We start from the raw sequence: 23,806 nt of genomic DNA on the forward strand, positions 1-23,806 counted from the left end.
CAACCAAAAGCAACCTAAAGAAAGCTTACCTGGGCCACAGGTTACTGGCCTCAAAGTCTTCGACCCTGTATTTGAATGATTTGAAGTTTACCAGCTGTAAAGAAAAGTAACAGGGCTTAGAGTATCAATGTTTCTATCACATAACCAATGTGCAGACCCACAGGGAAGTCCTGCATGAGGACTGCAGCCACAGGTCTCATCTGTCTTGTGGCTGTTGGGCTCAGCATGGTCCAAAAAGGCTGCTCCAGGCCATCTATCATACCGACACCCCAGGAGCCATGAAGAACAAGAAGACGACTCAAATCTGGATATTTCCTGAGGTCACCCTACCCCCACCAATTCCTCACCTGCTTGACCTTGATTTCCTGTCTGCCTTCCAGCGGCAGGGGAAAAGGATCGTGGGAAAGAGGCTTTCGGGTGGGGCTCTTCAACCAGGGTGTGCTATCCCGTTGAGATCAGCCACAAGGGCTGGGGTGAGGCCATGTGGAGACAGGTTACACGAACTGATTTTGTCTGTAGGCACTCTGATCTTGTTTGTTTTCCAGGGTGTTGGTTTTACATGTTCACCTCAATTTTTAAAAAAGATATTTTCATAGCACATGGTGGCAGTGGATGTCTTTAATCCCAGCACTTGGGAAGTTTTTGTAGATGATGGTACAAAGGACTGGAGAGGTAGCTCAGTGGCTAAGAACAGTTGCCCTTGCAGAGACTTGGGTTTGACTCCCAGCTACCATTCGACAGCTTACAACCAGGGACCCAACACACTCTTCTGAACTCTACATGGTATACATACATACATACATACATACATACATACATACATACAGGCAAAGCATTTATACACATAACACAGTAAATATATTGGGGGGGGGGGCGTACAGTTCAAGACAGGGTTTATGCAACCTTGGCTGTCAAGAGAACTTTCTGTGTAGACTACAAGCTGGTCTCTGCCTCTGCCTTCAAAGCCCTAGGATTAGAGGCAGGCACCACCAGCCAGGCCATTTTGTTTGTTTGTTTCTTTTGGTTTTTTGTTTTTTTTTTTTCCAAGACAGAGTTTCTCTGTATAGCCCTGGCTGTCCTGTAACTCACTTTGTAGACCAGGCTGGCCTTGAACTCAGAAATCCACCTGCCTCTGCTGGGATTCAAGGCATGCGCCACCATGCCCGGCTCAGCCAGGCCATTTTTAATGTCTGTGAGCTGAGCTGTGGGCTTTATGTCTTAAGTATGGTCTACCTTACATCTCTCTTTTTTTCTTTCAAGCCAGCACACAGTGAGTTTCACTATACAATTTTTATACATCCACATCAACCTTGGTGTCTCAGGTCTAAAATTTTGCTAATTCAGGAGGCAATGCAGTGCTCAGTGCCCTGATTCCATTTTCACAGAATCAAGGAAGTGCACAGAAGATGGAGGAAAACAACCTGAGTCTTCAAGAGGACCAGCTCCATCTCTCGACAAACAACTCATTTCAGAGCCAGCATGGGAACCAGAGCTGACCCAGGACCTCGGTTGCTCTCAACCTTAATCAGAGGCAGTTCTTAAAGTGGATAGCCATCCCTGGGAAAACACACAACCAGCTGGTCAAAGCAGCACTGAGAAGAAACTAAGTAGGATACCAAAACCCTCACACCCCAGGGTTCGAGGGGATGTCACAGAAGAGGTGGGGAAACAATGTAAGAGCTATAAGATGAAGCCATGCGCTGTGAAATGCTTCGTCCAGACACTACAAAGAGTCATGAACTCACAGAAGCCAGCTGTGGTGATCGGACAAAACCAGCACAAGACTGAACCAGCAAATTCCCAGTACAGATGTGGCCTGTCATCTCCAGGCCGCGTTTGTTACTGGGGAGTTGATGCTGCTGGTATTTAATGGCTGCTGGCGGGAGACTTTTTAAAGTGTTCCCACAGTAAGGCTTCCAAGCTCTATGGATGGCCCCATACCCATATGGACAACATTAATTGGAATTAGGGGGCTAGTAAGGAAAAATGACAGCAAACTGGGAGAGGGACACAGGCATGCCTGGGGGACACAGCAAGAGCTGGAATAGAGAACTGGAGGCAGGTATGATCACAGTTCTTTTCATACACATATGGAATTCAAGATGTCTTTTAAAAATTTTAATTTGAAAAGTTTACAAAAAAACAACAAACCAACAAAAAAAGCAGCTTACACAGCAGTCCCAGGACTGAGGCTTTGAGTCTGAGAGAAGAGTGGGGGGCCTCCTGATGCACAAGACAAAGACACGCTCCCAGCCCCACACAGCTGGGTCCATGATGGCCCGACCACTCTAGGCTAAGGTCACACTCTCTGACCAGGCCAGTCCAACAAAAGGTCAGACATTCAGCGCTGAGACTTGCTACTCACCCAAGGGGGTGCTCACATTCCTACCTTCATGGCGAATACTGCTTAGTGGGCTCCAGAGTGACAGGTCACCTAGTCTATTTGGTACCTTCAAAATTGTCGGGGAAGTTCTGAACAGATCGGAATAAGTGGCCCTCCACCGGGGTGGGTACAGGATGAGATTTGGATCAGGGGGTTGGAGAGACAGGAATGAAAGCCGAGAAATGCCCGGCTAATTCTGGAAGATGTCAGACAATCTCTCAGGTGGGGATACTTGGCCCTGGCTTTCCAGGAAGCAGGGATGACAGCAGGCTTCAACCCCACCATGTCAGCTGCCTCAGGACACAAGAAGCCACTCCTGTGGCTCAGACCTACAGCCAACACAGACACCATCCCCACCCCATGGGCTGTCCCAGGGCAACCGTCAACCACAACTCAAATTAGCATCAACAGCAGGAGGTCGGGTGGGAAGCAGTGGACCAGACAGCAGGGAGAGTCAAGAGTGTGTGCACACCGTCAGCACACAGTTCCACTGCCTCAGTCCCCCTCAGGCTTCCTCAGAGCTGGAAAGAGATGCTGGGTACATGACCATCTGCCAAACACGGGACAAAACTACCAAAGGAAGACTTTTTATTTTCAAGTTTCTATGGAGATATTACAAACATGTAGATTTAAAAGAACATTTAAAATTTTTAGTAACTATTTAGCTTTAAAATAAAAATATGATTAGGCAAAATAATAAATAATGCCATCCCAAGTCATCTGTTAGATCAAGTGTGTCACACCACCCACTCCAGGCCCCGGTGCTCCCGCGTCCCTCGCGTCCCTCAGGCTACAGCTCACCCAGCCTCCTAGTGATGCAGGAATGAGAGGGCCACACTGTCCAAATCTTCACTTTATTTTTAATATAAAAATGCAAATTTGGAAACCCACCCTGCCTTTCCCCTAACATAATGCTTTACCTCTTAGAAATAAAAATAAAGGACTAATTCTATATACATCACATGTACCATACAAAATGTATCCAAAGTCTATTGCTACCAAAGTGTTCTAAATGAAAACAAGTTACAGAAAGCTCCTCATTGTAAACAAAAGATTACAAGTTACAAAATCAAAGTACACACAGGCCAGTCATGTATATAACCTCGCAACACATTCTGCTCCCACACCAAGTTGAATTTTTATGTGCCTGTATAAAAATGCATATCAATATACCTTTGCAAATTTATTTTTCATTATAAAGCAAATGAGTACACTTTCTACAATAAATAACCCGCTGGGAGGCACGCCTGCAGGAGCCAGGGCAGAGCAGGAGACTCAGGGCAGTCAGATCAACGAGGAGAACGGGCCCTGTCCGGCAGCAGCTGGCGGGACATTTTTTGGTGATTTGCAAGTGATGCACACAGCATAAATTTATTCCCTCTTTGCACAAAGTACCATTCAAAATAATGTCATTTTCTTTCTTAAAATACACATTTGTCATTGTAAATTTACATCCCGTCTTATTAAATAAGCGGTACTCTGTGTAAAGAGCATGATCTACAAAATTATTAAACATTCAAAAGTCTTTAAAAAAAAAAAAAACCCTACAGATTAGAATAAGTGAGGCCTCGGCCCTCGGCACCTGCAGTGGGACCCCAACACCACACTGCTCGCAACAGACCCTCCTCACTTGCAAAGCCAAGACCAGATGGTTTCATAGAAAACTTGGAAGTGAAACCTCCCCTCCCCAGGGGAAAAAGAATTAAAGAACTACGCCTAGAAAATCAGAATAAGTTAAGTTCTGAACAATATACAAACATGTACAGCTTATCAACACTATGGACAGAGCTCCCGGCTGGCTGAGGCTTTGGCCACTGCCTTTTGCTGGAAACCACCTTAGTCAATGTCACTGAGGTCACTGGCTGGCTCCCCATGGACCCGGCTCAGATGATTCATGGCTCGATCAAATGCAATCCGCACAGCCTTCCGGATGCTAGAGTTCCTCCCTTCCATCATTTTCAGCTTGTCAATGGTCTCGTCGACACCAAGAGGGACCATCTTGGACTTGGGAAGCCACTGCCTTTTAAAGAGAAGTCAGAGCATAAGGACCACCAGCTCATACTCAGTGTGGCTCACCAGCCATCAGCCCATGCACACAAGAAGGAACCTGGTGGCACCCAACCCAAGCTCCCCACATGTTGGGCCTCATGCAGGATGGATTGGGTGCATAGGGGATCCACCTAGTCAGCCCTCTCTGGACTCAGCTCAGGCATGAAAACCATAACACAAGTCTCTTTCTCAAGCACATGCCAAGTGGCTACTGCAGAGATCAACCTGGAACACACAGCTATGCACACAGAACAGGCCCAAGATAGCACAAGTGTGTGACCCACTAGGTGAGCCCAGGTACATACACATATGCACACAAGGGACAAACTAGAATGTGTGTGCGGACATAATATAGGTCAGTGAACCCTGGAGCAGAGTGAAGAGGCATCCTAGGGTGGGTGAAAAGGCTACAAACAGAACCACCAAATGGGCAAAGCCAGTATAAGCCTCAATGATGAACTGCCAGGAGCCAGAGTTAGCAGAGAGAAAAAGAGGACCACAGGGGACCTGGTAGCACTCCAAGAGGGGCCACTCCATGGTATTGAAGCACCTTTTAGTCCTAAGCATGGCCAACTGAAAGGACCCAGTTATAATGGTCTGCATAGGAAAGGGCTGGATTCAACTAAATATGGTCAAGATGTCAGCAGACATCACCCTCAGGGAGTATTAGGATCTCAACCATGGCATGAGAGGAGTTCCAGTAGCTCTGGATGGAGAGAGGACAGGAAGATGGACAGGATGGAAAGGGGCAGAGCTTGTGTCCTGGCAGAGCAGTGGGTTCAGAAAGCCCATTGCAAGTGAGCCTGGATCAAGAACTGAAGACAGCCTGAGCCACTCAGGGATCAAGGAAGTGATAGGAGCTATCAGAAATGACCAGCACCCCACAATCCCCAGGTGTCATCAGGCAGCAGCAGACAAGGACCAGGAAAAAAAACTACTTGGAGACACCCTTACTCAGCATGGGTCAAGCTAAGCCCCAGGTCGGACAGAACCCCAGCTCTGCCTGCTGCAGACAGCACACTCACCAACTCCTCTTATTGTCGAAAAACAGAACAAGGAAGAGCTTCTCCTCGGACTTGGTCTGCATGTGTTCACCGATCTTCAGCACATCCAGCGGCGGGGCAGGGATGGTGACGCCATTGTGGTGGCCAGGCACTCGTGGCATCTTGGGGTCAATAATCTGCCGAGAGCATACTCCAGTGACTCACAGTACTCTCAAACTCAGAGCCACTCAGAGCCTGCTAAGCTCACAGCCATCCACACACCTGCCTCCAGAGCTACGGCAATCATACACCTTTGGCAGCAGAGGAACTGCAAGGTACAGAGCATGCACTGGGGCCCCTCCCCAGGTCCCACCAGAACACCCTCCTCCCTGCCTGCAGACTCACCAGTGCTGGGTAGGAGGGGTAGCCGCTGCACTTGGCCCATACCACCTTCAGGGGCTCCAGGACAGAGGCAGCAGCGTCAGTGGAAATCCACATGCTGCTCTGGCCCACCTCTAGGAGAAAAGGACCAGCAGAGTCAGAGCAAGCAGGAGAACCGCTAACACACTCAGCACAGCCTCCTAGACTGGGGCTGGAAAAAGCCCCACTCTCCTGTCAGGCCCTGCTTCCCAGCTGCTGGAGCAGGACAGTTCTACAGCACCACCCCAGTCCAAGAGAAGCAGGTTACCTCACTGCTCCTCCAGGGGAAGGAAGGCCTAGAAGCCTGTCCAAGGCCTCCCTGCTTCCCACCACTCCCAGTTCTAAGGCCTATGACTTCAGGTCCCCTGTACCTAACCATACTTGAACCTCCATTCTAAAGATGGGATCCTTAAGCATGTACCGGATGCCTATCACACAACCAAACAGCCAAATACAAGCCCTGGCTTGCTCCAAACTACGACGACATCGCTCTTCTGAGCCTCACTGAGCACGTCCAGCAGCCCAGGATGCACCTCAAGAGTCCACTGTGGCCGGGCAGTGGTGGCGCACGCCTTTAATCCCAGCACTTAGGAGACAGAGATAGGCAGATTTCTGAGTTCAAGGCCAGCCTGGTCTACAGAGTGAGTTCCAGGACAGCCAGGGCTATACAGAGAAACCCTGTCTCGAAAACCAAAAAAAAAAAAAAAAAAAAAAGAGTCCACTGTGTACAGGCCCTCACTGACTACTGTTGGTAAACACCTCACAGCAGCACAATCTATTAGCGTGGCTGTAACTCAGGGCCTCCAGTACTCCTATCACACTGCACTGCAACTGCAGCCTCTGGAGCCACAGCAGATTCCCTGCAGTCTCCAGCCCTTCTCAATCTCAGGTCTCTGCCCTGACAAGCCTCAAACAACAAGGATTTCTAACCCTGGAGTTGGCCTGGTCCACTGACAGGGAAATCTAAATAAACAGCATCAGCCCGACAGACACCAACCCCCAACACACACACTCCCTTACTTACACTGTGGCCTGAAGCTAGGAATGATCACCCTGCTGGGACACATTCAGTCAGAAAGCAGATCTCCTCCTGAACAGGCCTGACGATGAGGAACTCCTCAGAGCCAAGTGCGTGTGTGTGTGTGTGTGTGTGTGTGTGTGTGTGTGTGTGTGTGTGTTGTGGTGTGTGTGGTGTGTGTGTGTGGGCTGACTCATAGCCCCAAGCCACCAAGACCAGACACTGCCTTTCCATCCGTTATCTGTATCCCAACTTACCAGCTGCAATCCTGGCCGCCTTGGCGTAGTTTCCATTTTCAATACAAGATATCAGCTCACTTCGGTCTTCTAGCGTGTGCCTTCGCACAAGGGCAGGTTTCCCTCGCCCACACTTGGGTGTACTAAAGCTTCGGGAGGAAAGCAGAGATGAGTCAAACTGAGAGCACAGTTTAGAGTCCCCTGCCTGTGACTTTATCCTATTCCAGGTGCCAGGCTGCCAAGGGACAATGTGGTGTGGAGACTCAAGAAAAGTAAGCCTGTCCCCAGGAGGCCACTTGGGTCACCCTTACCCACTCGACAGTGGCCACTACAGTACAGATAGGCAGGGCACTATACATCACAATCTTAATCAGAGAAAAGATTTGGGGAGTGGGAGATATAAAGTGCAAGTTTAATTATATACTAACTTAAATCAACTTCTGACTTCAGTTAAATCCTACTAAACAGATTAATTTATCCCAAGAAGCTGTTCCTGATGGCAAAGCACACCCATGAACTAGCTCCAGGGTGGTCCTTCTCCATCTCCAGAGGACCGGGCCTACCTTGAGTCGCAGAGTGGGCTGTTGCTGGAACAAATACTGGATTCAGATGCACAGCGCCGCCGGGGCGCAGCTTTCCTCCCTGGGCCCCCTCCTGGCTCCTGTTCGCTCCTAGCACCCCCAAAGCCATTGGTGAGACCTGGAACGCAAGAAGCAGACGGATGCTCAGTCACAACACACCAGAGCAGTAGCTTTAGCCCAACTTATTCCTATGTCTTTCTCTTCCTTAAAAAACTACAATATGTTTTCCAAATAACTTTGCTTTTGTAAGACAGGGTCTCATCGAGTCCAGGTTGCTCTTGAATTTCTGATCTTGCCTCCAGACCTGGTCTGTGTGGTGCTGGGGGGTTCAAGCCCAGAGTTTTGTGCATGCTAGTTAAGCACTCTACCACCTGAGCTACATCACCTGCCCCACAAAAGCCAGTATCTCATGTCTCCCGTGACCTCAGTGGACGAATGCAGAGGCACTGCTGAGTAAAATGGACACAGCAGACCACAGAAAGTCAGAGCAGCTCTGCACATACTCTCAGTAAGTCCCAGGAGAGCAAAGCAAAAAGAAACTGTTAGCACTTTCCAAGTTAACAGATCACGTGGAGTAAGGGCTGGGAGCTTACATCAAAACTAGACTGTCCACTAGACAAGGAATAAGTGGTGCCGAGACACAAACGCTCCAGTGCCCTAGAGTGGTGGAACACTACAAGATTCCACAAAAACACACTGATCACGTACAACTTTAAGGACTAGTATAGAAAATTAGACTTTAAAAACAAAAACAAAAAGGGAGGGAGTAAGAAAAGAAAGAAAGGAAGGAAAAAGAAGAAAAAACAGGGCAGTCTATCCCAGTGGGAGAGCACGTGCCTAGCAGGCATGCAAGGCCCTAGGTCTGACCACCAGCAAAAATTAAATTAAATTAAATTAAAAAAAAAAAAATCAACGTTAACAAGAACTTTTTTAAAATATGGATGAAACACTTTAAACCTGCAAGTGTGGGCCCGAGTCATCCGAGCGATGTCAGGTCCCCAAGCAGGAAGAATGTAAACTTGGCAGGAGGCTGAGCCATGCGGCCAAGGTCTACCTCAGGTACAATGTCTGCACAAACGCAACCACAGCATCTGGAGATTTGTGAAGTACTTTAATAAAGACCAATCCGAGTCAAGGCGACACCACATTCCTGGCAGGCAAGTCTGACCCTGACTTTATGTCAGTAAGCAGGACAGGCCCGGCCACCCACGGTCCTCGCAGACCTCCCTCAATCAGAAGGATCCTGTCCCCAGGCTGTGCGCTTGCCTGGCTCCTGCTGGCTGCACCAGCTTAAGAAACAGAGGGGGACGGGAACAGCAAACAGACAACACTCTTTTTGTTCACATATACCCATCTTCCCCATATAACCTTAAGAATTTTAAAACTATTTTCCAAAGTAAAACATGTAAACTTATTTTTGAAAAACATTTTCTTAAAAGTATGAGGTGACTGTCTAGATTACAAGGTCTTCGTTGCGTTCTCCCACATCACGCCTGGGAAAGGACATGCTTGTGCTAAAAAATGCTTCGAGAAGTTCTCGTTTGCTTGCTCACTGGCAAAGCAGAAGACATAAGACTGGGAAGAAGCCACACCCCTCTCCTAAAGGGCCTCAAAGCCCAGCAATTCTTAGGAGGCAACAGAGCATGGTGCTGCCTTGGCCAGTGCAACACACCCCTCGGACATGGACACCTGCTGACTTAAGTTAGCAAAGTCACCTGGATGGGCTGATAGAGCAAAGCCCTTGCTCCAGGCTCAAGATCTTAGAAGATTACAAGCCCAGAATATCTGCCACGGCTAGGCAGAGCAGGCACCTGCAGGCAGATCTGCAGAGTCTAAAGGTCCTGGACAAGCAGGTCCCCAACACTGGCATCTCTGTGCTAGAAAGAAACCTAGAAGAACCCAGAAGTACAGTTCACACACACACACTTGGTGTTCCCAACAAAGATGGCAACAGCTTTACCCATAGCAAGGTACCTTGTCAGGGCCTAAACAGTCCCTTGTGGGGAAAGGGGTTAGAAAAACTAAGAGAAAGTTTATAACTTTGAGAAAGGAAAAAGTATGATTAAATGTCTCTCTCATTTCCCAAGTGTCTAATTACTAGGGCACACTGCATCTGGGCTCCTAAGTTTACAGTAAGGTTTCACACATTACATAAAAACACCTAACACCTTGAGAAGCCGGCAGAGCCACTATGAAACCTGAGCAGCTTTCAGGAAAGACCCCTGGGGCCCGCTGAGCAGAGCCATCTCCAGGCCTGCTTTTCATAGGGTGCCACAGCCCAAAAATGACTACAGTGTTTGCATGGCCCAGCCAGATTCTTGTTGGCTTCCAAGTCCCTGGACATGCCCTGAGAAGCAACAGGGGCCGGAGACACAAGCTTGAAAAGCTCTTGCAGACACTGTCTAAAGAAGACATGGCTTTTACACAGAGCCAAGTAAAGAGCTTTGTGTCTCTGCTTCGCTCTTTGTGATCCACTTCCTACAATGACTCTCCAATTAGCTGCAGGAAGGAAAGCCAAGTGATGCTCCCCCCGATCCCACCTCCATACTGAAGCTTACTGTAGAAGATCACACACATGCCTACTGCTCTTGACAACCAAAACAAAGGTGAGATGGCTCCTACACAAGGCCAACGACCCCAAGCACATGTTGGTCACAGAGAGTCCTGAGGCCTCCAAAGACTAAGGCAGTGTTCAAATACCTTACTCAGGCCCAGAGGAACCCACCAAAGTATCACTGCAACTGTGTCCCAAGACAGGCCCAGCCCCAGCCTTTTAACTACCACATCTTCCCTAAAAGCTCCCCCTTGGCCCAGGTCTTCTACAGCACAACTGGGGTACACGGAGTGGGCAATAAAGGGTCCTCTGAGGTGCTCAGGTCTCCAGCTCTCACCCACAGGCCAGGGAGAGGTCCCAGGTGGACTACCTGGAAAGCTCAGAAGCACACAGTGGGGAAGTAGGGACATGATCCCTTCTATCCTGGGCTCCCAACCGGCACAGTGCCAAGAGCTCACAGGCTGCAGCACCTGAGACCATCAGGGCCTGGTAAGCTACACTGACAGGCTTCCCACCCTCTACAGAAGCCATGAGCTGTGCCTGAGACTGTAGTCACTGAGTGCATCCTTGCTGATACACCTGCCACCACAGACACCTCCCGGAGCACAGACTCCTCTGAGACAGCACAGAATCACGCTGCCCAAAGCTCCAGCTTGTTCTCACCTAGTGCACATGGACAAGCTTGTGTCCCGGCTGGACTGTGCCCTAGGCTAGGAATGCAAGCATCTAAGGGTGGCAGCAAAAGCATCTATCACTGTCCTCTGATGACACTTGACTTTGCTGTCTCCAAAAGAACTTTATGTTGGGTGCATCGCTCCACCTTTCAGTAAAAGCACAGTGAGCAAGACCACCCCACCCCCGACTCTGCTCTTCATAAGTACAGTCTATGAAGACACAGCTGCACGTGGCCAACACAAGCCAGAGGCCATTCCAAAGGCCCTCCCAACTCAAGGGCACTGCAGGAGGACTTCTCAGCTGGCTCCGCAGATATCTGCACAGGTTCCAACTAGATTAGCAATGCCTAATAATCCAAGAAACATTGAGAGAGAAGAAAGGAGGGAGAACAGATAAGAGAACAAAGAAATAAAAGATGCTAACAACCAAGTAAGGAGCTCTATTTAGGCCCATTCGGGCAGTGTGTGTGCACAGTCAGTCCCTTCAGACACCTAGACCAAGACGGCCCAACCGGAGCCCCCGGTCATCACAGGTCAGTTCTTTCTGGATGTGCTCAGGATGAAGCTCAAATTGTTGGATTGTGTTGTCCAAGCTACAGCAGGCTCTGCTATAGCACCAGCAAGACTGAGGCACTGAGAGACTGCTCAGGCACCAGGCTCCTCTCAACTGCTGGGCTCAGAGAGGGGTACGCTGGCCCAGGACAGATCTCCTCCAAGGGTAGGTAGGTGTCTGTTTAGAGGATGGCTCAGCAGGTGATTCCAATGTGGTCCTCAAGAACTAGGAGAAGGTAAGGAGGCAGCGAAGGCTTTGCATTCCAAGAGGCCATTTAGCAGAACTCCAGTCCAAGTTGAGGTTAAGAGAAAAAGATTAGGATCCAAAGAGTGAGCATATTAGTGGTTAACTGAAAACCTGGAAAACAGTGAGAAGCCATTTAGTCTGACTGCAAGGGCAGGGATCATCTCCTCCCTCAACAGTGCATGGCCAGGGAAGACAGTTCAGCTGCTCACCACTAGCACACCACACATTTCATTGAGAATCTCCACACCACAGAGCACGAGTAAGAGGTGACACAGTCCTGGCCTGACGGTCCATTGATGGAAATAAACAGGCAGAGTAAAAAAACCTACAAAACAGAGCCAGCTCCAAAAAATATGAAAACCATAAAAGCAGTCACACCATGCTCGGCACTGCCCACAAGGCCCGCCTGTCCCGCAGGCATGAGCAAGCCGAGGCCTGTGGGTGGGCAGCTTTACAATAGGTAAGTCCACACTCAATCTAACTTGGAATCTTGCAGTGCACTGGAGAGCACCAGAGAATTCCCCTACAGTTCAGTGCCAGATGAACCTGGAAAAGATCAGAAGGTTCTGAATATTCCAAGTCCTCAAACAGCGAAGAACTGCAACTTGAAACAAGAAATCCAGGTGCGCAGAGAGCACCACAAGGTTCAAGTGGAGGCACAGCCAGCACCGATGGTAGGATGGGCCCATTCAGCCCAGGCCTGGCCCACCATGGGCCAGGCAGATGCAGCAGTGGACGCCTCCTGTTCCTGAGGGTCAGATCTTAGTGCTAACAAGGCTCCCTCCCGGCTGCTCAGGAGTGCGATTAGGAATTCATCATGCATCCACTGAAAGCTACTGCCATTCTGGAATAAGAAAGCAAAAATCTCCATTTCAGTCAGGATCAAAGGCACTGGGATCACACATCCTACAGTTAAGACTCCTTGGGACTCACCGTTGTCACTGAGAACCCAGAAAAGAACTGAGATGTGCAAACACATAACATTTCATGACCTCATGATTAGTAGCCCCCCGTGACAAATGGCCCAGCAGAGCCCACATGGCTAACTAGGCTTCCTGGCAGAAGCTGCCAGGTACAGGACAGCAGCTACATGGTGAAAGCTTTTTCTACAGTGTCTTATTACAGGGTTAACAAACTTTCTGCTGCTGGTAGATATGAACCCTGAGGAGGCAGAAAGCCATCCTGTGCATGCAAGGCACCTGGTATTGAGACACTGAGCAATCTCTAGCAGCAGAGCACAGCATGCCATGCTCAGTTCAGTGACAAAGGATTTAGACACCAGAGTCTTTCACTAAATGTGGCTAAGAAAAGCTAAAGGTATACAGTCTCAGAAACTTCCAACAAGAACTGAAATAACTTCAGTTTCAATCTACTTCCTGTGGCATATTAAAATTGCTTCATCAAAACCAAGGGTTATTGGATTTTAAAGTGCTATTATCAACTCATCAAAACAAGAGGGCATTGAGAGAAATTTCTATAAAATTACTGAGTGCAAAATAAAAATGAAATTAACTGGGCCTACTAGCCCAGGTCTGTGATTTCAGCTACTTCAGAGGCTGAAGTAAGAGGCTAATGAACTAAAGGCCTTTATTGTAGAAAAGGTTCAAGGCCAACTTGTCTCAACATTTTTTGAAAGGTTCACCAAGATGGGTCAGTGTAAAGGTACTTCCTGCACAAGTCTAATGCATGCTGAGAGAGACAATCTTTTAACCCCACCCCCACCCCCAACACACACACACACACACACATTAAAAGGCGCTCCATAGTACACAGCAACTTGCCACAAGGTGCCAGTCACACACACATACACACACGAGAGATGGGGGTAAGAAACCACAATGTATTGACTTTGGCAAGAAGTGCTCTTCAAGGTGTGGTGCTTCAGGCCAGGGAACTCAAACAGATGGAGAAACAAAGATGAAGAGGTGTCAACAGTCCACTCTAACTACCAGGCCAGCCTTGCCCTTCCAACCCTCTGACTGGACCACCTGACAGGGTTCCAGGAAACAGAATTCCCTCATCAGCAAGACCTATGTGTTGCTCACTGCTGACTGCAGAGGCCTGCCTAGACGGAGTGCAACTTCCCTTACTGTGGTGGTCTGAGAATGGCCCCCATCGGATCACGTTTTAATGTTTGGTCCCGGTTGGTGGGGCTGTTTGGGAACATGGAGAGGTGTGGCCTTGTTGTAGGAACTGTGCCTCTGGGGATGGGTTTTCGGGTTGAAAGCTCCCAGGCCATCAGGCTAGCACTTCCTTTCTCTGACTCGAGCTATGGATCAGATACGAGCTCTCATCTAAGTCTCCAGCACCATGATGGTAATAGCCTCTAACTGTATGGAACCATGAGCCATAAACTAAATGCTTGCTTTTACACGTTCCTCTTCACAGCAACAGAAAGGTAACTAAGACAGAGCTGGTACCAGGGAGTATTGGGGTGACAGGCCTGACCATGGTGCTTTTTGGAAAACTTTGGAACTGTGGACTAGAAAGGTGGTTGGACACTGTAAGTGGGGCTTAATGAGCCGACCTAATAGGAGACCTGGAAGACAATCCTGAAAGCAACGTGGACTAAGGATGCCCAGTTCAAGAGGTTTCAGAGGGAAGCAACATTAGCATCTGGGCTAAAGACCATTCTTGTGATATTTTTGCGAAGAATGTGGATGCTTTTGTCCTTAACCTAAGAATCAGCCAGAGATGCCAGGAGGTGGTGGCACACACCTTCAATCCCAGCACTTGGGAGGCTGAAGCAGGTGGACCTCCAAGTTCCAGGTCAGCCTGGTCTACGGACACAGGACAGCCAGGATTACAGAGAGAAACCCTGTCATGGAAAAACAATAAAAATCAACCCAAAACTAAATTAGAAATGGGTGGAGGGGTTAACCTAATAAACTCTGTTTTACAGTTACTAGTTATCACTCACAATTGTGTGTCTACCATGAAAAAGAACAAGTGGGAAAAAGGAGAAAAGAAACACCACAAAATTGAATGTTCAAGACAAGGCTTGTGCTGACAGAGGTCAGGAGAAATGAAGTAACGGGAGTGGAGTCCTTAGGATGAGATGACTCAGGCAAGAAGAACAGGGCTAAGGAACGATCTGTTCCTAAAAAGCAGTAACAAATCAAAGCTTATGCCAAGGTCATTCAAGCAGGGCAAGCTGACGCCTAATACAGCTCTCCAGCCTGGTGGTTCTGACTTCTCAGTCTGGAAGGATACAGGAATAAGGAGTTGTGGAATCTTCCTCCTGTTAGGGAAGCCACTGAAGCCAGGTTCCTGGCAGGTCAATCCCTGTATGGGAAAGTCGGAAAGGCTGCTGGGTGAAGCTGCCTGAATTGTGCTGGACGTCACGATGTTGAAGTTGCCAAAGTCATGAGATGTCTACCAAGGAGAGCTACAAACACACCATGGAAGCAGTTCCTCAGAGCTGTTCTGCAGTCAGCAAAGCTGGAAGGGGAGAGCCATCTCCGTCAGTCCTGACACTGGACACAGAGCTAGAGGATTCAGAGGTTGCCTGGCTGGGTTAAAGGCCTGCTGTGGTCTGGTGTTTCCTAGCTATCGGAATGCTCATGTATTTTATGTTGGAAGTATGTGGTTTGTTTTTTTATTTTGCTTTTACAAGAGGTTAAAATTAGGAGTTTCAGAAGACTCTAAACTTTCAAACCGGTGAAATTATGAAACAATGGAGACTTCTGAAGTTGGACTAGATACACTTTGCATTGTGATATAGCCACAAGCCTACAGGGGCCCAAGAAATGGAATGTGGTGCTTTCAATGAAACTGTCCCCAGAGGATCATACATCTGAATGTTTACCCCAGTTAGTGCCACTGTTTGGGAAAGATTAGGAGGTATGACCTTATTGGAAAAGGTGTGTCACCAGTTTTAAGGTTTCAAAACCCAAGCCATTTCCAGTTAGCGTTCTCTCCTGTTTGCACAATCTCTCTCCTCTCTCTACCATCCCAACAAGCTTATGGATCAGAAGTAGGTGCTTGGCTAACTTTCTAGCACCATGCCTGCCGGAATGCCTGCCATGCTCCCTGCCATGATGGGAATGGAGTAAACCTCAAGAACCATGAGCCACAAATTCCATCATTTCTCTTATAAGTTGCCTTTGTCTCGTGGTGTCTCTTCACAGCAATAGGAAAATAACTTAAGACACTAATCTAGGCACCTAGGACCAAAAGCAAAGTGCAAACCTGCCTTACACAGACAGCAGACGTTGAACATCACATCTGATGCTGGCAATCATCGTTTAAGAATACAAGCGCCCGCTTCCGCAGTGTTTAATCTAGGGATTAGACAGGAGGAGGCTGTGAGGAAGCCAAGCCAGAGCCGTCAAGGACAGCACAGGGTGCTAAAGGTATAGGCGCACGGGCAACATCTTAGAAAATCAAACACATCTCAGGTTAACAGTAGGACTAGGTAAACTCAGTGACCTGAGTTCAACCCCAGAGTGAAAGGAGACAATCAACTTCCGGTTCTCTCAAGATTTATTCCCCACCCCACCCCACATGTATGCACACTTTAGCACCCAACCAAACTCACTTAGCTTTTTTTGTTTGTTTGTTTGTTTGTTTAAAAAACGGGGTTTCTCTGTGTAGCCCTGGCTATCCCGGAACTCACTCTATAGACCAAGGTGGCCTCAGACTCATAAAGCCCTACCTGCCTGTGCCCGAGTGCTAGGATTAAAGGGGTGAGCCATGACTACTCAGCAAGCTTAGCATAAGGAAGGAAGGAAGGAAGGAAGGAAGGAAGGAAGGAAGGAAGGAAGGAAGGAAGGAAGAAAGAAAGAAAGAAAGAAAGAAAGAAAGAAAGAAAGAAAGAAAGAAAGAAAGAAAGAAAGAGAGAGAAAGAGAGAAAGAGAGAGAGAGAGAAAGAAAGAGAGAGACTACCTCCATTAAAAAGAAAAAAGCTTGGCAGTAAAGGAGAAAGGTTTGAGTCGATTTTACCAGGCATTAGTAGTACATGCACCCTGTCAGGTACCTTCCCAGTCAGGCACACATGTACTAAAACAACATACAAAACCAGAGGGAACATCACGGTACTCCTTAAGCCAAGTATGAAGTGTTACAAGTAATGAGATGACAGGATATTTTCAGAGAACTCAGGGAAGAAGCAGCCTTCAGTAAAGGAAGGTTCAGGTTCAAATTGATGGTTCTGAGCTGTGGGAACTGCTCTTAGAAGACCCCACCCCCTCTGGGCACCCAGTGCCAGATGTGGCCATTCCCAGATCCCAGTTTACACATATACATGCACACAATAGTCAAGGTTTGCAATCAAACCACATTCAAGTCAACGAGAAAAGGAACAAGGGAGGGGTGGAGCCAGCCATGCCCACTGCCGTATGCATAGCCAGCTGCTGGGCTGCCAAGAGGCTGAACGGCCACTGCCTGAGAACAGCTTACAGCTTTAGAACTGAGAGGATACCGCAAAAACAAAAGCTCAGCATCGTGGTTTTCTATTAAGAGCCCTGGGGGAGAGCTGCCCCTGCCATTTACCTGTGTCCAGGCGCTTTCCCGGGGACTCCTCCTCCACTTCGGAGTCTCCACATGTGCTCCTCGACCTTTTCCTTGGCTGCAGTAGAGTCTCCAACCTCGGAAGGACTACAGACAAAAAGGTTTTGGTCCCTAGCTGAGGAGAAGTTGGCTGGGTTTCAGTGTTCTTGGCAGACTTTGGGGGGCTTACACTTTTCGATTTGCAGAAGAGAACAGAAGTGCGTCTGTTTACATCGCTTGATGGCTCCGCCACTGCGGAGGCCGCCGCCGCCGGCACATCGCCACTACTGGCGAGGGTGGGCTCTGGAGGGTGTCCGCTTACCAGTGCGCTCTGAGTGCAAGTGCTATGTGATTCATTATCAAATGTGACTCTTTTGAATAGTTTACTCTGCTCGGGGTTGAGTTCTACTGGTTTGAGGGTTGGTGGTTCTGAATTAGTCTCCGAGTTTGAAGGAAGAGGTAATGCATCTGATGGTTCAAGTTTAGGGGGAGAGTTATCTCCTGAAAAAATTATAAATAAAGTGATTTTGAAAACTGAAGATTATAAAATCTATTATAAAACTTATATAAATGTGAAGTCCACCAAAACACTAATTCAATTAAGGAAACAGCATCACACACATTGGTCTGCGGAGCAGTGTGCAGCCCCGGCCGTCAGGTAACACTGTGTGCTTCCCTAACAAAAGATTTCGGGCCCGGTGTCCTAAGCCCAGGTGCACAAGTTACTTTCTGGAAAAAACTGTGAAAGAGCATTTAACACACAGCAATATTAAAAACCTCATCTGAGTTCAGGACAATCTCTGCATCAGTATTTACTTACCTTGAGGGAGGTGAGACAGTGACAGAACTCAGGAAGCCTTAAAGGTTCCACAGCAGTTTATGCTGCACCACAGGGTGATGAAGAGAAGGAAACAAATACTCAACTGTCTAACCAGGCCTTTCTAAGCCAAAGCCCAACTTTGGGGAGGTGAGTGGCTGGGAGACTCACGAGGCAGCATGGTCTTCCACTCCCTCAGGATACACAGACAATACTCCCTTAGTTCCCCCACTCTACCCTCACATCTCTAAAAATAAAAAAGACCCCCAAAATTATTTCAACCTCTTTAGTAAGATATTTACAAATTACCAGCATGGGAGCTGAAGAGCTGGCTCAGTGGCTAAGAGCACTTGCTGCTCCTGTAAGGGGCATAGGTTCGGTTCCCAGCATCCACGTGGGCAGCCAACAACTCTTTAGAACTCCAGCTCCAAGAAATCCAACGCACTCTCCTGGCCTCTGTGGCACAAGGCCTGTGCACTTGGCACACAGTCATACAATAAAATAAAATAAAAACAAAACCAATATGGACCTGACCAGGGAGAAGCACCTTCCTGTCTCCACACACAAAGCTCAAGCAACAACCAGCAGCAGAGCTCATCGTGGAAGGCTCGGCCCACTGGGCTCAACTGCTAAGGGTTCTTTCTGGACCAGATTCTGAGACTCTCACTACAGGACATATGACAGAAAATTCAAGAGCATCGGTTTCAACATTCCAAAGTAGCATGAGCATGCATGTGGTATCCCTAGGTATGGTTTCTATTTTATTCAAACTACAAGTTTCCCACAAAACATTTATACTATGTCACAATACTTTACATTTAAAAGTCACTCTGAAAGTAAAAGGCTACACAACTTAAAAGCCTAGAGGATGTCCCTGTGTCACTTGATTAACTCAGAACAAAGGCTTGGGATCCCCACTCAGCAACACCAGACTGGAAACAGCAACTCTGGCAAGTCAGGTGGCTTGGGCTAACTGTGTGCATGCGAAGCCTGTTAGAGACAACTCCACCCCCAAGCAGTGGAAACACAGCCTTTTAAGAGGTCTTTGGTTGAAAAGCTTTACCCACGAGACAAGGAGTGCACAAACTCATGTCACAGGAGCCAAAACCTCTGTACGTGGGAGGTTAAACGTCCAATTAAGTGGAAAGGCCAAATCTTGAATCACTGACATGTTGGATATGACAACATTCTTCCTGCCCACTTGGGTTAGGTTCAATAACAGCTTTAGGACAGTATTATTTGCAAAGCATACAGGGACACTGAGAAGATGGGATTAGGAACAGTGCAGAGCCGTGCATGGCACTCTTGGTGTACATAAACATGAAAACAGAAGTCGCTGGATGGTGTGTTAGGCTGATAGAACAGCACATGGCTGGGTTGGGTGCCCACCATTGGGCTCACACTTCATACTTCAGTTTGCCGCCTGCCTCCACCTCATCTTCTTCTTCTTCCTCCTCCTCCTCCTCCACAGCTCTGTACCTCTTCCCTCAGTCCAGGCAGCTTATCCTGAGGCTTCCAGGATGTCCAATCCAATCCCTACATACAAGACTACCAGAGAATGGCACCAGAGGCCTCCTGCCCAGGGCTCCAGGCACTGTAGATCTTGCATCCGTTCTCTCCATGGCTAAGAGGTACCAAAGACCTATTTTCTGCCTCCTGCTTAACTTTTCAGATTCAGTCACTGCTGCTAAGACAAGTGAACATGCCTGTCCCTTCCCACAAGGTCTCCACCACATTTCATCCCCCCCAACCACTGTCTGTCAAAAGCTGCTTGCCCACAAGGACTGCATAGCTAGTCACACCCATCTCTGGTCCCCTCTACACTCCAGTCCTGCATTCTCCCTGCTCTGTGACAACCAATGAGGAAGAGGAGCCCGGGTTCCCAACTACTGCCCTACAGTTCACCGGCATACTCCTGGGTGTTACAAAAACAATCACACTGGATACAAAGGGCGTTGCCCAGGCCCAAGTGAAGCACCATCTCCAGCAGCCATAGGGCTAGGCTACACGAACCACTAAAACTCACACTGAGATTTAGCAACACCTGAGGCGTCAGGATCCTTGATGAGTGAACTCTCACGCCAGAACACAGGGCAGCACCAGTGCCATAGCTAACACTCCCATCAGGTCCCTCAGGCAGAAAGAAACCTAACTGGCAGTTAATATACAAATATTAAACATTGTCCTTTTCAAAATCTCACTGTCTGCTAGCAACTAAACATTACTTAAACTACATGGTCTGTTAACTTCCAGAATCAACGCCCCACAACTTAAACAAGAATATGAATGCCAGTACTCAAAACTCCCCAACCAGATTTGACAACACAGAACAGCAAAGCAAAGCTGCTCAAACCTTTCATATCTGGATTCGACAGACATCTACTCAGGACCAGCTAGTCCCTTTGACCATGATTCTCTATACACAAGGCCACCAAGCCAACTGAATGCTTCCAGCAAAGCCACAGATGACTCTGGATCTCACAGCAAAGTGTGCAGAGACGTTCCATAACTAGAAACTGCACCGTCCACAGCAGCGATCGACCCTGCTCCTTCTTCTGCCAGCCCCGAAGGAAAGTGTGCACTGTATTCAACACGGGTACCTACAGCAGGGACAGGACTTGGCTGCTGCAGCACCAGTGATGCCCCCCGGCAGGGCTGATCCGGCCCAGAGTAATCACCAGCACATAGACTCTGAGCTCACCAAAGCTCCTAGTTACAAATGAATGAATAAAAAGGTCTAAGAGCTCAAGCTTGTCCCACAGGTTTATCATGGCCCCATTCCATGTGACCCTCAGACTTCAATTGACTGAACTCTTCAACCTTAAGGTCAGCATGGAAGGCCTCCTGACAAACAGCTTTCCTTTTGTACAAGCAACCCGGCATGTCCACTGTCCAGGACAGCGAGGGCCTATTTTGTTCCTCAGATGTTAGCCTTCTGGGGATGTTTCCTCTAATGCAAACACCCTACATGGTATAATACACAAAAATGTTGCTTAATTACAATTTAAGTGAAATTGCTTATTTTATATTAAGATATGCCTTCCTAGGTGTGAAAAATCTATGAGCCTTCTAAAAAAAAAAAAAATTACAGATTTTTTTTTTTTAATTGATCATAATGTCTCAGGGCCCTAGCTGGTCTAGAACTTTACTCTATACATCAGGCTGGCCTCTGAACTCAGAGCTCTACCAGCCTCTGCCTCTAGGATGTGTGACTGCATCCAACCAAAACATCCTCTTTGGGAAGAATATGCTGAACTACGCGGTGTCTTGAGTTCGGGGTTCTGTCCCAACATGCATATAGCAATTTCACAGTTCTGTGTCTGTTGTTCACACCAGAATTGAAGTACTCCCCTGTTGCCTGTCTGGAACTCAGTCTCTTTAAGAGGCAGGCCCTAAATTCCACCCTCACAGCTCTGCCTCAGAACAAACTGTCAGGCTCTTTCCTTCTGCACTCATCTTTCTTCTCAGCTAGAAGCAAAGTGCCCCTTTCCTGCATCTTAAACACGGGCCAGCAGCAATGTTAGGCCTGGGTCTCAGGTAACACCAATGTGCTTCCTGTGAAGTGGCCGCAGCAGTACAAAGCACCAGATCTAGTCTTCCAATAGCACTGCTCCTCCTCCAATTGAGATACAAAAGGTGGACCCTCAATCCTGTAAAGCTACTGCAATATCAGTGAGCTGTCCTGCCTAACCCTTCTCCCCAGCTGACTCTTAGTGTACAGGTCACTCACTAAGTGGCTGGACCAAGGGTCCTACTGGGCCAGTTCAAGCAGTGACAAGAGGAGCCTAAGAAGGGCTCCCATGAGAACCAGGCAATGGCACTATATGGGCCTCACCACAGAATGCAAACAATAACTGTATCCTGGATGCATCTGTTTGTCAAAGGTCCCATGAGCAATGTTCCTTAAAGAAAGCATAGAGCCCCCAACAGAGGCAGAAAATTGCCATGAGCAGGTCATTAGACTTTTAGAAAATGAGGGGGGCTGGTGAGATGGCTCAGTGGGTAAGAGCACCCGACTGCTCTTCCGAAGATCCAGAGTTCAAATCCCAGCAACCACATGGTGGCTCACAACCATCCGTAATGAGATCTGGCGCCCTCTTCTGGAGTGTCTGAAGACAGCTACAGTGTACTTACATATAACAAATAAATAAATCTTTAAAAAAGAAAACGAGGAGAAAATGTGTCACACACTGAGGAATAAAACCTTTACTGTGTGGACCAATCAAACTTGTTACCTAATGGCAAGGCCAAGGGTGTTTGTGAGTTTACAAGTGAACACACTAGAAGGATGTAAGGCCAGGAGAACTCTGGTGTTGGCCCTAGCTTCTGCTGGTTGCCTAGCATAACCATATAAAAGAAGCAAGCAGAGAAGGGGAAAGTGGGTTAGAAGATTGTCACCAACTGTTAAAATTATAAGACTAAATTTAACATGGCATAAACATACTGAAACCATGTCACTGGGCAAAGTCACATCTACTAAGACAGGCAGCCATACAGATCAAAAAAATGCAAACTATGGTGACACTGGTCTTGTGTTAATGTTTTCAAATTCTTATTTGGATGGGGCAGAAAAAAATGCACAGGGAGATCCTAAGTCAAGCTGCTAATAGCAGTGGCAGAAGTAGGTCTTATTTTTCTTTCCATTTCATGGAGTTGAAATGTGGTGATGCCAAGACAAGTGGACTAAAGGGTGCTGTGCCATCAAACATGCCACAGTTAGATGCACCACACACAGAAGCCTCGTGGATCGCACTGGGCAGACAGCTTCTTCTGTACTTCCTCCCTTCCTTCCTCTCCACCCTCATATCTCAGCTATCCAGCTCTTTCCCCAGAAGTCACTCATGCTGCCAGAATAAGACCGTGTCCACTGAAGGTGAGCCACAGGAAAGGCCTGAGGTGGAGGGAGAATCTGGGAACAGGCCTGTGCACTTCAGACTCCTCCCACCATGCCCAGCCCAAGGCTGGGTTGTTCTCTAGCCAGTCCTCCTTTCCTAACTTCAGCCAGCAGGAGGGCTTAGCTAAGGTGCTTGCAAGGTCTAACCACCTGAGCTTGATCCCCGAGCACGCTAAGATGCCAGGAAAACCAACTCCAACTAGCTGTCCTCTGACCTACGCAGACAAGGTAAAAACAATTTCAGGGTGTCTACTCACATAGTACTCTGTCTCAATTAACAAAATACCACTAAGTTATTTCTTATTCCCACCAGAGAAGCCACCTTCAGCACTGTATCAGATCTAAACTATTCCTTCTAAGTCTTTCAAGCTCAAATTAAAAGAAAATCTCATTCTGTTCCTTTAAGCTTGTAAACTAACTGCCAAAATACAGCAGACAGAACACACGAAAACATCCTTTCAAAGGGCATCAAAAAAAGCCTAGCAGGAATATCCAGTGACCAAGAGTTCCGTGACCTTCAAAATGTACAAGCTCGTCACTACTACAGAACATCATTTAAGCCTGTCAAGCGACCCCCATGCCCGTGAGGTATGGCCCTCCTACCCCATGCTTACCTTCCTCCGCTGTGTCCGGCGCCAGTGGAGCAGCCTCATCTTCAAAGCCTCCCGTGCCTGCCCCTGTGGGTGGAGCCTGGCTGTGCTGCTGGCTCAGCTTGTTTCGGAGAAGAGCAATCTCTTTTTTAAGCAGCTTTGCCCGTTTACTCCGTGAGCCGCTGGACTTCATGGAGCAGGTCAGGTCCAACTTGTCCAGAAGTTCTCTCAGCTGCTCCTCCAAGCTCATGTGGGCCCTGTTGGCTGGGTCCAGCAACCTGTCCACTGAACCAAAAACAGGCATCATTAGCCACAGAT

General features: G+C 48.0%; 1 protein-coding gene across 3 annotated transcripts in view; it reads right to left on the reverse strand.

Annotated features, from left to right (window-relative positions):
• Positions 1–2,954: 2,954 nt before the first annotated feature.
• Positions 2,955–23,806, reverse strand: part of Brd1 (bromodomain containing 1) — a 48,859-nt gene continuing 28,007 nt past the window's right edge. For 2 of the 3 annotated variants that reach the window (XM_021182864.2, XM_021182865.2), the window contains 7 exons: positions 23,513–23,773; positions 17,191–17,688; positions 7,653–7,788; positions 7,111–7,238; positions 5,821–5,930; positions 5,458–5,612; positions 3,796–4,403 (listed from right to left, as the gene is read on the reverse strand). In XM_021182864.2, coding sequence (XP_021038523.1) covers positions 4,220–4,403; positions 5,458–5,612; positions 5,821–5,930; positions 7,111–7,238; positions 7,653–7,788; positions 17,191–17,688; positions 23,513–23,773 — 1,472 coding nt within the window. In that variant the 3' untranslated portion in view covers positions 3,796–4,219. Of the gene's footprint in view, positions 4,404–5,457; positions 5,613–5,820; positions 5,931–7,110; positions 7,239–7,652; positions 7,789–17,190; positions 17,689–23,512; positions 23,774–23,806 lie in introns of all 3 variants that reach the window. The other variant, XM_021182866.2, reaches the window with a different exon arrangement.

This window comes from Mus caroli, chromosome 15, assembly GCF_900094665.2.
Source record: "Mus caroli chromosome 15, CAROLI_EIJ_v1.1, whole genome shotgun sequence".
In the NCBI taxonomy this organism is placed as follows: Eukaryota; Metazoa; Chordata; class Mammalia; order Rodentia; family Muridae; genus Mus; species Mus caroli.